The 14,783-nt window shown below is 40.6% G+C and overlaps 2 protein-coding genes across 2 annotated transcripts in view; both read left to right on the forward strand.

The window, feature by feature from the left end:
* Positions 1-798: 798 nt before the first annotated feature.
* Positions 799-3,467, forward strand: LOC115168808 (peptidase inhibitor R3HDML-like). Its single transcript, XM_029724358.1, has 6 exons — positions 799-891; positions 1,582-1,923; positions 2,282-2,400; positions 2,557-2,659; positions 2,884-2,999; positions 3,237-3,467. The coding sequence occupies exons 2-6, from the start codon at positions 1,597-1,599 to the stop codon at positions 3,376-3,378; spliced, it is 807 nt and encodes a 268-aa protein (XP_029580218.1). The 5' UTR covers positions 799-891; positions 1,582-1,596; the 3' UTR covers positions 3,379-3,467.
* Positions 3,468-5,571: 2,104 nt separating this feature from the next.
* The window catches only part of LOC115167914 (hepatocyte nuclear factor 4-alpha), a 33,943-nt gene continuing 24,731 nt past the window's right edge, over positions 5,572-14,783 (forward strand). The window contains exon 1 of the mRNA XM_029722654.1: positions 5,572-5,770. Coding sequence (XP_029578514.1) covers positions 5,716-5,770 — 55 coding nt within the window. The 5' untranslated portion in view covers positions 5,572-5,715. The remainder of the gene's footprint in view (positions 5,771-14,783) is intronic.

Raw genomic sequence — 14,783 nt, forward strand, 5'->3', positions numbered from 1 at the left:
TCCACTGAGGAGGCAAGTGTCTTGGCGATCTCTTTGACCCCACACTGCTGGTAGAGTTTTGACAGTTGGTGCTGTGTACCTTGGCAGTGCCATGATAGTCGAGAGGTACAGTATATTACAAATGGCAGAGGTTCTAGGAACCTTCATGCCTGGAATCCACTGAACGCTGACTCCACAGTGCCAGGCCCTTTTTCGTTTCATTCCCTGGAGGCATGCTTCTTATTTATTTAAATGTTCTATTGTGTTTTTATTAAAACAACTTGGGGATAACTGTGGAGATAGAGGGGCAGCCAAAGCATGTGCTCTACGATTACATACAGCTCTTTAGGCAGACCTAAGCCCTCAAATGAAATATCACTCAAATGTCCCAACCCCCAAATTCTTTTGATGGAAAACTCCCATTGTATAGTTGATTTAAAAAAAAAACGTTATTATTCAGGGATAAAAAAAATCCAAGTAATATAAGCCATCAAGAAAATACAAGAGAAGAAGAGATATTTATATGCAATGAATTCTTTAGAAACAGAATATAGAAATATATGTACAGTATTTCAATGATTACTAGAAAATCTTTCTTGTGTTTTTTACAGGGCTTGGAAGCCAGTGCAGTGAGTTTTCATAATGAGTGTATTAACATATATCAAATTGTTTTCTGGCCCCTGGGTAGAAACCCTCTGTGAGAGAAAAAAAAGAAGAGGGAGAAGACAGGAGGGCTTGTGAGTGCGTCAGATACCCTGTGAGAGAGTTGGCCCAGTTAAATTTCCCTGCCACATATGTCAAACGGTCTTGTTTGCAAAGGCTAGTGTTTAAGTGTGGATCTGCTGAGCTTCTCGTCTCCTAGCTGGCTGCTTTACTCTGCTCTACTCTGCTGGGCTTGAATAACTGATAAAGGTATGTACTGTCTGGGTCAGGGGCATTGCTGCATTGTGTGTATGGCATTTGTATTTATTAAATATAATAGAGACCGTGATAAATGTGAGATGAATTAAGCAATAAGAATGGTAATTTTACATTTTCATTGATGCTAGTAGAGAATATTACATTTATAACTTTCCATTGTGAATTAGAATGTCAAATTAAATAATTATATTGATTACAGATACTTGTGTAAAAATATTGTTTCAGCTATAGGCTTCCTATAATTTTTCAGTTTAGCCTACGTGTGTTAAAAGGAACAAGTTTCATGATAACATTCTGACTGTACAATTTACATATTAATTAAAAATTGATAGTTATTTGGATATAGTATATTGTCACTGTATAAGGTTTTTGCTATCAGTATCTACTGTATATTTTTTGCCTAACTACAAACAAACTACAGTTAAGAATGTAACATTTGCATTCTCTTGACCTCCTCTCTAAACTTGATTCTGACTTACCAATGTATAATTCATTAATTCATTATTATAAGTATGTTCATAGAGTTCAGACAACACTTTGCACAGGAATTAGAAACATGACTTAATAGAAGCTTTCTCCCCAATAATTGTTGCTCTTTTGACTCCTAATATTGTAGCTTATAACAGTTTCTAAAAAATATATATTTATTCAACATGCTTTCCTCCTCTCCCCACTCAACAGAAGTCTACTAGAACCATGTGCTGTCACAACCCCATCCAGAGGGTAGAGATGGGTGCTGCTTGTGCTCAGCTCCTCTTCGCTGCCATCTTCTGGTCAATGCCTTACACTGGAGCTGCTGCTGTGCTGTCTCTGTCCAAATCCAACCAGACAGACCTTCTCCAACTACCTAGACCTGCCTACGAGGCAGACTCTGACTGGAGTAATCTGAATCTTACTAGCATCAACATGCCTCGTAGCCGAAGGAGGAGAGCCATCTCCTCCAGAGAAATGAATGCCTTGTTGGATTATCACAACAGTGTCCGCTCCCAGGTCTTCCCTCAAGCTGCCAACATGGAGATCATGGTAAGGCCCCTACATCTACTGTACCAGGTCAGGAAAACAAGGGACTGACGCATGACTGACTGACACATGCGAAGGCAGGGCTTACTAACACTCAATCAAATCTGAAACATAACTTGTGTTTTTGCTCTACACTAGAGTTACATTTTAGAAATATTTTTGGTTGACGTTTAATCATGTATATTTATTGAATAAGTCAAGCATCACGTAAGTATGTACACACAAGTAAAACAATGTGGTGAAGAGACGCTAGATAGATAGGACCAGCGGACATCTGTAAAGCCTTCCTCATGCTAGGGCAGGGTTCATGCGTTTTTATCTTTGAGAGGTGTTGAACTGCTGCTCTCTCTCCATGCTTTAGGTGTGGGATGGGAAACTGGCAAAATCAGCAGATTCCTGGGCCTCCCGCTGCATATGGGATCATGGACCCTCACAGACCATGAGATATATGGGCCAAAACCTATCCATCAACTCTGGCAGGTACTTTTGAACTGTCCCTCTTCTTTCCATGTTGCTTATGTGAATGTTTGGTTCAACAATGACTGCCTAAAGAACACTGTCTTACTGTATATCTGGTCAAATATGAAGTAGGTTGGTATTTTATGAAAATACCAAAATGTCTCTTTCTTCTCCTAGATACCGATCAGTCATTGAGCTGGTGAGGTCCTGGCAGGATGAGAAAAACTCCTTCTCCTACCCCAACACATGCAGTGGACCAGTTTGTTCCCACTATACACAGGTGTGTGGCTTAGATATTGCACTAAATGTGAACGTGTTGACTGGGATGTGTTCTATCCATAGTCTTCTATTTACAGAAGATAAGTACTGTACTGGTATAGTTGATATTTGTATTGGTAAGAAATTGGGTGACTGTGTGTGAGAACTTGTCTGCAATTAATCATGTTGACCATGAGAACTACACATTGCATCAACAAATTGATACATTGCTTCTTTCTGTTTCAGATGGTATGGGCCAATACCAATAGGATGGGATGTGCCATCAACAAGTGCTCAAACATGAACGTGTATGGGAGCTCTTGGAGAACAGCAGTGTTCCTGGTTTGCAACTACTCTATCAAGTAAGTAATGTACACAGAAATCCTTCTCTGTTCATAGAAAGAGCAAGCTGTCTTGTTATAATGAGCACAAAAAAGCCAAATCTATAGTATATACCCACTATAGATGAACATGTTTCTTTTTCAATGTACAAGCTATATTCATCAGAACCTTATATTGAAGTGAATATTCTCTAATAATAAAAGGAAACAAATAAACACACAAGATCAGTAGTTAACCACGTTTTATTGCTCTTCCAGAGGGAACTGGGTTGGAGAGGCTCCCTACAAAAGTGGCAAACCATGCTCTGCTTGTCCATCAAAATATGGAGGTTCGTGTAACAGAAACCAGTGTTCCTCCGCTGGTTCAAAAGCCAAAGCCAAGAAACGAAAAAGATATTAAAACATATTGGACGTCAGTCACATTTTCCCTGTTTTAACGGAAGACTTTAAATAATTAACTGTTTCTGTTGAACCATTCCACTGATCTCATAAAAAAAACAACTGTAAGAAAAGATGTGTGAGATGCGAAGAATTTCAAAATAATAATAGTAATTAAAAAAAACTATAACTGGTTTTGCAAAGTTGGAAGTAACTAAAAATTACAAAAAAGTTTCTGTGATTAAATTACAGTACCACTATTTTTGTGTTTATTATTAACAAATGTTTGATGCACCACCCACTGGATGTTTAGGCAGCCTCTCCCCCCCCCCCCCCCGTCATGATGATGTCAGTTCTCTCCTCTGCATGGAAATCAGCCTAATTATAAGCCTAAGGAACTTAAATCTACATAAACTCTTGGGTTGCAAAGCTCCATTTGGGGCCAGGACATACAGAACCCAGCTACCTAAAACCAGAAGGGAATCATGTCGTATTCATTTGATCATGTCCTTTATTGAAAATGTTGAGAAGATGAGGTCAATATATTTCTAGGTCTATGCCAACGTGTTTGATAAGTCCACAAACTGTTTGCACTGTTTTTGGTTGATTATTTGGCTCGAGTGACATTTTGCGAAGCTATTTGTATTGAAAATTAAGCACTTTTATAGTTCACTGTTTTCTATTTGTTTTTTATTGTATAATACATATGTTTACTGTAAATTTAGAGACGTAGATCATTTTTGTTATTTGTTCTGTTGTAGACCAATTATCTTTTACAACATTGTAATTCACTTATTAGAGGTCATGATTGGCTTGAAAATGACAACACTGTCAAGCATTCTTTGAATAAAAAAGAAAGGAGTTTAACTTAGTAGTGGGTGTTTTAATAAACCTTACAGTTCCAGGGTGCTTTTCCACCTCTATCTGTCTTAAAAGGAGGACTTCAAGAGACTTTGAATAGATTTTCTTCGAATTATCTTTGGATGGGCGTTTGTTACTAGCAACAGCCAATCAATCCCATCTTACATTTATAGTTGTAAGATGTCAATTCATGTACAGTCTATTAATGTACGCATGAGAGTGTAAATATTATCAAATGGACACAGCGACAGGCTATATTGTGCATATTCTCTCAAATGGCTCCCGGCCTGCATCTGTGCTTATTTAACAAGGAGGCCAAGGGAGGCTAGGGGATCTGCTCTGCTGTCATGTTTTTCCACCTCATTGATTCTCCACATTCATCCGGAGAGAGTGTCCATCTCTGCTATAAAACTGGACTAATGAGGCTTTTATGGTCAGAATTATTGGGATATCTGCGCAATGGACACTCAGGAACTATACAATTAAATTGGTACATCTCCATTAACAATGAGAGACTGGGAGGCAAATGTAAAGTGATTTGTATCTTTTATTTCATGGCCACAATGGTTCATATTAATACAAAATATTCTACCTTGTAGTATGTGTCACAAATGTAAGTTTGATGAATATGCACTGCATGCGTCATTCCTCTTTACATGTTCATGCTCGTAAAATATTTGTGAGTGAAACTTTATGACACCTAATCAATCAATAAACATTTCAATGTTTTCAGAGGATATCTGATTCCGTGGGAAAACTCCTTTTCAGGACAGCAACTGACCCATACAAGTGACCAAAAGTGAAAGTTCCCACAAGGAAAACAAATGCGCTAATTTGTAATAACATCAGTGTGAGACCTGTATACGTTGTTGCCTTGCTGCCATCCACAGGGATATTTGTATCAAATTGTATTCGTCCAGTGTTTGTCTGTGCATTGCATAACCTGGACGGATTATTATTTTTTTCAACCAAAACATTAACTTCATTCACACTCAGCGCCTGAGGTGGGGCGGTAACACCCTCTGTACATGCTCCAATCCAGCTTTCTCGTTCATGTCCCTCTCTCCGCCTTCCCCCTTTCTCGCCATGGTTGAACAAATGCAGTCTCCCATTCTTCCTTCCTTCCTTTACTCAATGCACACTAATAAAATGTTTGGATATTGAATATAGAAAGAAGTACACAACTTGTCTACAGACCGTATTTGAGCTTCTATCATCTAGTTGCTATAGCAACAGCTGCCTGTCATATAGATCTGGTCTCTATACGAGCCTGGTTACTGTTTAACCTCTCCACCCACATTTGCCCAGATTAGGAAAATCAATAAGATAACAGCGAGGAGTACCTACCTACCTACGGCTGGGGCCTTACCTTGCATCAACACTACCCTTTCTCACTATAACGCAGGCGGCCGCTAACTTCCATATTTCAAATCCTAGAACTTTAGGAATACAGGAGAAAAAGAAAGACACATTTGAAAGAAACAGGGGGAGGAGAGAGATGGTCAATGTAAACTCACAAGTCAGTACAAGCATGGAGATTCCATTCGCTGATGGTGAGTACACAGTTTCTTTTACCATCTCACGGTTTCGGTGCGTATGGTGGAGCTCACACCAGCTGTTGACTTTGTTTAACCTGTGGTTGGCAATACACAGTGCAGTGGGCTTCTCTTCTGGCCACCAGGTCCATTCAATGTAGAAAATATCGTCGTCATTTTTGTTTGTGTTTTTGACACGACTGCAATCAAGGAGGCGTGGAGAAGATATGAAGGTTGTTAAAAAGGGCCCCACAATAAGCTGTGACTGACGGATGAGACTCCATTCAGACTGATATGAACCTGGGAAGTCAAAGCTTTGAAGAGTAGAATAATACGATTTAAGGTCCAATTTAGGCAGTGGGTAGTATTTGATGAATGGAAAAGACCGCGTCAGAGTGAATCAGGATGAAATCATAGCCAGGATAGTAGAAAGGTGTGAAGAAGAGCGGCCTGAAACGCTGGGCTTTCACCTGAAAAACACATGGGAACCACCTGGGGAAAACTGGAAAAGCATCCAACCACATCAGCAACCTCTGATCCAATTACACTAAAGTTGCCAAAACATGCCTTTTCAGGAGTGTACTGTGTAAATAGCTTGGGGTTGGTTTTCATTATGTCACTAACCACACATGGTATGATTTACATATGAGTCTGGGAGATGTAAAACTCCCCAACCAAACTAGGGATATTAGTTGTCCTAAGAAGGGCACACTAGAGTAGCGTCATTGTTTAGTCAAAACTGTTCTGTTCTTTCTGGTTTTTATTATACTGTATTTCTTTATACGATGTTTCTTTGTGCAGACATAAAAATGCTGCAAATCACAATGTCACAAGGTCACTCCTCCTAATTTGAGATAGTGCTGACGTAATGTCTCATGCATCAGCAGACTTAATAATACTGACATTAGTACGTCACAGCCATGACCTGCAGTTATGAGTTTTTGTCCCTGGTGGACATTACCTGGGCTGCACCTTATTCCCTTACAGCAGTGTCTTCAACCTTTTCTTGCCCAGGGACCCCCGCCCAGGCAAACCTGCGACCCAGGGACTCCCATCATGTTTGCAAAACATGTTATTTTTGTTGTTCAAATCTTGTCTTATCATCCGGTGAATTATAATAGCAAGGACAAGTAATCAACATTTCAAAATGAATAGATTTGGTAGATAGTTTTTCATGATTTTGACCTCCCCACATTCTAATTGGAAGAAGTGTAAACCCTAAGATCGCCTATACTAGAAAGGTAACGTGAAACTAGGGTTGTGACGAATTGTCATGCAAATTAGCAGTTTTTGTCTTATTGTTTTAAATGTTTTGAGCTTGTAATGCATCATAATGCATATTTGAAAGACATACCTACTGAATACAACAACGACATACAGTACTTAATTAATCCAACACAGCTTTGGTTACACCCGTCTCAAAAAAGAATAGTTTTGACCGCTTAGAACTTTTGGAAAGGAGGCTTCTCCTCCCAACCGTGCCGTTCTGTCCGTAAAATGATTACCAACTTTACCCACTTCATGTAAAAATGAAAAACTGCTATTGCTTAAGCTATAAATACTTGAATATAACGTTTAAACCCCCCTTCTTCTAAAATGAATGTATTAAGACGATTACGATGACTATTATACAATAATTGTGCCAGCCCTACTACAAACACATTCGCATATAGCAGCTGTTTAGCTGGTTAAACAATGGTTAGCAATGTGTTGGCAAAAATGTATGTCCAACTCAAGAAGTACTGCATCATGAAGGGGCCTTGGCCTACAGTCTGGATTCAGACCTACAATACCAGTAAGAAAGTTTGGACACACCTACTCATTCAAGGGTTTTTCTTTATTTTTTACTATTTTCTACATTGTAGAATATTAGTGAAGCCATCGAAACTATGAAATAACACATATGGGATCATGTAGTATCATGTATTTTCAACGAATGAAAATACACTACCGTTCAAAAGTCCTGGGCCACTTAGAAATGTCCTTGTTTTTGAAAGAAAAGCACTTTTTTTGTCAATTAAAATGAAATCAAACTGATCAGAAATACAGTGTAGACATTGTTAATGTTGTAAATGACTATCGTAGCTGGAAACGGCAGATTTTTTATGGAATATCTACATAGGCGTACAGAGGCACATTATCAGCAACCATCACTCCTGTGTTCTAATGGCACGTTGTGTTAGCTAATCCAAGTAGATAATTTTAAGAGGCTAATTGATCATTAGAAAACCCTTTTGCAAATATGTTAGCACAGCTGAAAACTGTTGTGCTAATTAAAGAAGCAAGAAAATTGGCCTTCTTTAGACTAGTTGAGTATCTGGAGCATCAGCATTTGCGGGTTTGATTACAGGCTCAAAATGGCCAGAAGCAAATAACTTTCTTCTGAAACTCGTCAGTCTATTCTTGTCCTGAGAAATTAAGGCTATTCCATGCGAGAAATTGCCAAGAAACTGAAGATCTCATACAACGCTGTGCACTACTCCCTTCACAGAACAGGGCAAAGTGGCTCTAACCAGAATAGAAAGAGAAGTGGGAGGCCCTGGTGCACAACTGAGCAAGAGGACAAGTACATTAGAGTGTCTAGTTTGAGAAACAGACGCCTCACAAGTCCTTAACTGGCAGCTTCATGAAATAGTACCCGCAAAACACCAGTCTCAATGTCAACAGTGAAGAGGTGACTCTGGGATGCTGGCCTTCTAGTCAGAGTTGCAAAGAAAAAGTAATATCTCAGACTGGCCAATGAAAGAAAATATTAAGATGAGCAAAAGAACACAGACACTGGACAGAGGAAGATTGGGAAAAAAGTGTTATGGACAAACAAACCTACTGTAAGTTTGAGGTGTTCGGATCACAAAGAAGAACATTCGTGAGACGCAGAAAAAATGAAAAGATGCTGGAGGAGTGCTTGACGCCATCTGTCAAGCATGATGGAGGCAATGTGATGGTCTGGGGGTGCTTTGGTGGTGATAAAGTGGGAGATTTGTACAGGGTAAAAGGGATCTTGAAGAAGAAAGGCTATCACTCCAGTTTACAAAGCCATGCCATACCATGTGGACGGCGCTTAATTGGAGCCAATTTCCTCCTACAACAGGACAATGACCAAAAGCACAGTTCCAAACTATGCAAGGACTATTTAGGGAAGAAGCAGTCAGCTGGTATTCTGTCTGTAATGGAGTGGCGAGCACAGTCACCGGATCTCAACCCTATTGAGCTGTTGTGGGAGCAGCTTGACCGTATGGTACGTAAGAAGTGCCCATCAAGCCAATCCAACTTGTGGGAGGTGCTTCAGGAAGCATGGGGTGAAATCTCTTCAGATTACGTCAACAAATTGACAACTAGAATGGCAAAGGTCTGCAAGGCTGTAAATGCTGCAAATGGAGGATTCTTTGACGAAAGCAAAGTTTGAGGGACACAATTATTATTTCAATTACAAATCATTATTTCTAACCTTGTCAACGTCTTGACTATATTTCCTATTCATTTTGCAACTCATTTCATGTATGTTTTCATGGAAAACAAGGACATTTATAAGTGACCCCAAACTTTTGAACGGTAGTGTATATTCTAAATAAATCACTGACAGTGTCACCAGCAAAGCACCCCCACACCATCACACCTCCTCCTCCATGCTTCACGGTGGGAACCACACATGTGGCGATCATCTGTTCACCTACTCTGCATCTCACAAAGACAAGGCGGTTGGAATCAAACATTTCAAATTTGGACTCATCAGACCAAAGGACAGATGTTTACTGGCCCAAGCAAGTCTCTTATTCTCATTGGTGTACTTTAATAATGGTTTCTTTGCAGCAATTCGACCTGATTCACAGTCTCCTCTGAATAGTTGATGTTGAGATGCATCTGTTGAACTCCATGAAGAAGTTATTTGGGCTTCAATTTCTGAGGCTGGAACTTCTAATGAACTTATCCTCCTTTAGTTAACTAGGCAAGTCAGTTAAGAACAAATTTCTATTTACAATGATGGCCTACCCCGGCCAAACCCAGACAACACTGGGCCAATGGTGCACCGCCCTATGGGACTCCCAATCACAGCCGGATGTGATTCAGCCTGGATTCAAACCAGGGACTCCAGTGATGCCTTTTTACTGAGATGCAGTGCCTTACACTGCTGCGCCACTCAGGTGTCCAGTTGTTACGACTGCACTTGAAGAGTGCACTTGAAGAAACGTTCAAATTTCTTGAACTGTTCCACATTGACTGAACTTCATGTCTTAAGGTAATGATGAAGTGTCATTTCTCTTTGCTTATTTGAGCTAATCTTGCCATAATTTGGACTTGGTCTTTTACCAAATAGGGCTATCTTCTGTATACCACCCGTACTTTGTCACAACACAACTGATTGGCTCAAACGCATTAAGAAGGAAATTACACAAATTCACTTTTATCAAGGCACATCTGTTAATTGTAATGCACTCCAGGTGACTACCTCATGAAGCTGGTTGAGAGAATGCCAAGAGTGTGCAAAGATTTTTTTCCTTGTCAGCTTGGGGGTTCAATCCAGCAACCTTTTGGTTACTGGCCCAACACTCTAACCACTAGGCCACCTGTCGCCCCTAACATGTTTATAGAAACGATAGCACATTTTTTGAAAATGAAATACCAAAATATCTCATTAACATAAGTATTCAAACCCCTGAGTCAATACATGTGAGAATAACCTTTGGCAGCGATTATAGCTTTGAGTCTTTCTGGATGAGTCTCTAAAAGCTTTGCATACCTGGACTGTAAAATATTTAGGAACATTCCATGTCATCTTGGTAAGCAACTCCAGTGTATATTTGGTGTTATCTTTTAGGTTATTGTCCTGCTGAAAGGTGAATTTGTCTCCCAGTGTCTGTTGGAAAGCAAACTGAACCAGGTTTCCCTCTAGAATTGTGCCTGTGCTTAGCTCTATTCCATTTCTTTTTATCCTAAAAAACTCCCTAGTCCTTGCCAATGACAAGTATACTCATAACATGATGCAGCCACCACCATGCTTCAAACTATGAAGAGTAGTACTCAGTGATGTGTGGTGTTGGATTTGCCCCAAACATAACGCTTTGTATTCAGGACATAAAGTATATTTCTTTGCCACATTGTTTGCAGTTTTACTTTAGTGCCTTATTGTAAACAGGATGCATGTAATATTTTTATTCTGTGCAGACCTCCTTCTTTTCACTCTGTCATTTATGTTAGTATTATTGAGCACTAGCGGTTCGGGGGGGGGGGGGGGGGCAGTGACAACAATTTTGGACCCCCTTGTGGCCCCCCTAAATGTGGAGTATGAAATAATTTTTACATAACACATTTTTGCTATCGTTCTTTTTTTTACATCCGTTATTAGACAGTGGCAACGATGATGATCATGAATATGGTCTTTTGCCTGCTACTGCCTGCAATGCAGTGAAGAAAACGATATGACAACAATAACGTCTAATGTAACTGGCCCCTCTAACAGTACAACTGGCCCCAGCTTGGCACCCCCCCAGTTGAAATGGTCTAGAACCGCCACTGTTATTGAGTACCTACAATGTTGTTGATCCATCCTCAGTTTTCTCCTATCACAGCCATTAAACTCTGTAACTGTTTTAAAGTCACCAATGGCCTCATGGTGAAATCCCTGAGTGGTTTCCTTCGTCTCCAGCAACTGAGTTATGAAGGACGCCTGTATTTTTGTAGTGACTGGGTGTATTGATACACCATCCAAAGTGTAATTAATAACTTCCCCGCGCTCAAAGGGATATTCAGTGTCTGCTTGTCTTTTTTTTACCTATCTAACAATAGGTGCCCTTCTTTACAAGGCATTGGAAAACCTCCCTGGTCTTTGTGGTTGAATCTGTGTTTGAAATTCACTGCTCGACTGAGGCACCTTACAGATAAGCGTATGTGTGGGGTACAGAGATGAGGTAGTCATTCAAAATCAAGGTAAGGCCTCCTGAGTGGCACAGTGGTCTAAGGCACTGCGTTGCAGTGCTATCTGTGCCACTAGAGATCCTGGTTCAAGTCCAGGCTCTGTCGCAGCCAGCCCTGACTGGGAGACCCACGGGGTGGAGCACAATTGGTCCAGCGTTGTCCGGGTTAGGTGGAGGGTTGGCCGGCAGGGATGTTCTGTTCCATTGTGCTCTAGCAATTCCTGTGGCAGGCTGGGTGCAATGCATGCTGACATGGTCGCCAGGTGTACGGTGTTTCCTCTGACACATTGGTGCAGCTGGCTTCTGGGTTAAGTGGGTATCATGCCAAGAAGCTGTGTGGCTTGGCTGGGTTGTGTTTTGGAGGACGCATGGCTCTCGACCTTCGCCTCTGTACGGGAGTTGCAGCAATGAGACAAGACTACCAATTGGATCCCACGAAATTGGGGCAAAAAAATGTTTTAATAAAAAAAAAAAACAGGGTAAACCCTATTATTGCACAAAGACTGAGTCCATACAACATATTATGTGACTTGTTAAGCAAATGTTTCATGCAGCGTGATACATCTCCTTCGCATAGAGTTGATCAAGCTGTTGATTGTGGCCTGTGGAATGTTGTCCCTCTCCTCTTCAATGGCTGTACGAAGTTGCTGGATATTGGCAGGAACTGGAACACACTGTCATAAACGTCGATCCAGAGCATCCCAAACATGCTCAATTGATGACATGTCTGGTGAGTATGCAAGCCATGGAAGAACTAGGATATTTTCAGCTTCCAGGAATTGTGTACATATCCTTGCGACATGGGGTTGTGCATGATCACGCTGAAACATGAGTTGATGGTGGTGGATGAATGGCACAACAATGGGCCTCAGGATCTTGTCATGTTATGTCTGTGCATTCAAATTGCCATCGATAAAAATGCAATTGTGTTCATTGTCCGTAACTTATGCCTGCCCATACCATAACCCCACTTCCACCATGGGGCACTCTGTTCACAATGTTGACATCAGCAAAACGCTCACCTATACGCCTGCCAGCTGCCTGATACAGTTGAAACCGGTTCATCTGTGAAGAGCACACTTCTCTAGCGTGACAGTGGCCATCGAAGGTGAGCATTTGCCCACTGAAGTCGGTTACGACGCCAAACTGCAGTCAGCTCAAGACCCTGGTCAGAATGACGAGCACGCAGATGAGCTTCCCTGAGACAGTTTCTGACAATTTGTGCAGAAATGTTTCGGTTGTGCAAACCCACAGTTTCATCAGCTGTCCGGCTGGCTGGTCTCAGACGATCCCACAGGTGAAGAAGCCAGATGTGGAGTTCCTGGGCTGGCATGGTTACACGTGGCCTGCGGTTGTGAGGCCAATTGGACGTACTGTCAAATTATCTAAAATGACATTGGAGGCGGCTTATGGTAGAGAAATGAACATTCAATTATCTGGAAAGAGCTCTGGTGGACATTCCTGCAGTCAGCATGCCAATTGCACGCCTCAAAACTTGAGACATCTGTGGCATTGTGTTGTGTGACAAAACTGCACATTTATAGTGACCTTTTATTTTCCCTAGCACAAGGCTCACCTGTGTAATGATCATGCTGTTTAATCAACTTCTTGATATGCCACACCTGTCAGGTGGAAGGGTTACCTTGGCAATGGAGAAATGCTCACTAACGGATGTAAACAAATTTGTGCACCACATTTGAGAGAAATAAGCTTTTTGTGCGTATAGAACAATTCTGGGATCTTTTATTTCAGCACATGAAACATGGGACCAACACTTTACATGTTGCGTTTATATTTTTGTTCAGTATATTTAGGCTTGCCATAACAAAGGGGTTGAAATCTTATTGACTCAAGACATTTCAGCTTTTCATTTTTAATTAATTTGTAAAAATTTCGGCAAACAATTCTACTTCGACATTATGGGGTATTGTGTGTAGGCCAATGATACAAAATATACATTTAGTCCATTTTCAATTCTGGCTGTAACACAACAAAATGTGGAAAAAGTCAATAATAATATACACTGTATATATTCGTGGACCGCCAGCAGTACCTGGACCCCTGGTTGAATACCCCTACCTTACAGTATACAGTTCATTACTTTTGACCAGAGTTAGTGCACTATATAGGGAATAGGGTGCCAAATCAGAAGCACTATCAGCCATCCTGGGATGTGACCTTTGACAATAACATCCGTTTTCCTGGACTTGGACAGGAGTGATCTGCCATTTGAGATGGAAGGCTATGCCATTATTTATTAACAGTTTATTACACACATAGAGTAAATACAACAATGCTAAAAGCAGTGCAATGATCAAACCGAGAAGTGAATCTACATAGATGTTCCTGTTATTGAACTGAGTTAAGGAGATACGTCTGTAATAAACCTGTGATATGTCTGCGTCTCTATGGGGTTGGACAGAGCTAGTCCCTCCTCAACAGTAATATCAACACTATAAACAATTATCAACAATCACATGACAATAATAAACAGCTAAGATGGAGGGTTTTCTTGTCATTTATGATCCCTCCTCTCAAATCGATTGTACTGCTGCCTGAGGCAACAAGCCACCATACGTTCAGTGTAAAATTCAAATGTATATTTCACTTAGCTTCAGGGCATATATTGAGATGAATTGCTCAACCGTCACAACTTGAACAAACTACTACTGGCGCTCTGATGCTTGCAGAATCAGTTGGCAAATGTAAACACAACAAAAGCCATAGAACAGCCCTTCAGCGAACGGATCTGTTTACCCAAAATGCTGAATGACTTTGTGGTGGGTTCTGATTGGCTGAACAAGTCAACTCTCTGCCCTATCAGTGACAGGACAAGAAGGAACTAAAGCAACTCAAGTAACCCCAAACAGTCCAGCCCTCCCATTTGTTAACATATAAATAAAGTTAGTGGAATGCAATATAATTCACCTTTCTATTGCTTAGGACTGGGTGCAATCTGCAATTTCTGTATGTTTACTGTCAGTCAGAATGTAATAAAAAAATAAAAAATATTTAATCTTTATTTAATAAGGTTTGGCGTACGGGCCATATATAGAGTATGATCCATATACACCTTGTTGTCTGCTAGGAGGCAGTGCTTGTGAATGCTGATAGTGTCA

The sequence above is a fragment of the Salmo trutta genome, chromosome 30 (genome assembly GCF_901001165.1).
Source record: "Salmo trutta chromosome 30, fSalTru1.1, whole genome shotgun sequence".
In the NCBI taxonomy this organism is placed as follows: Eukaryota; Metazoa; Chordata; class Actinopteri; order Salmoniformes; family Salmonidae; genus Salmo; species Salmo trutta.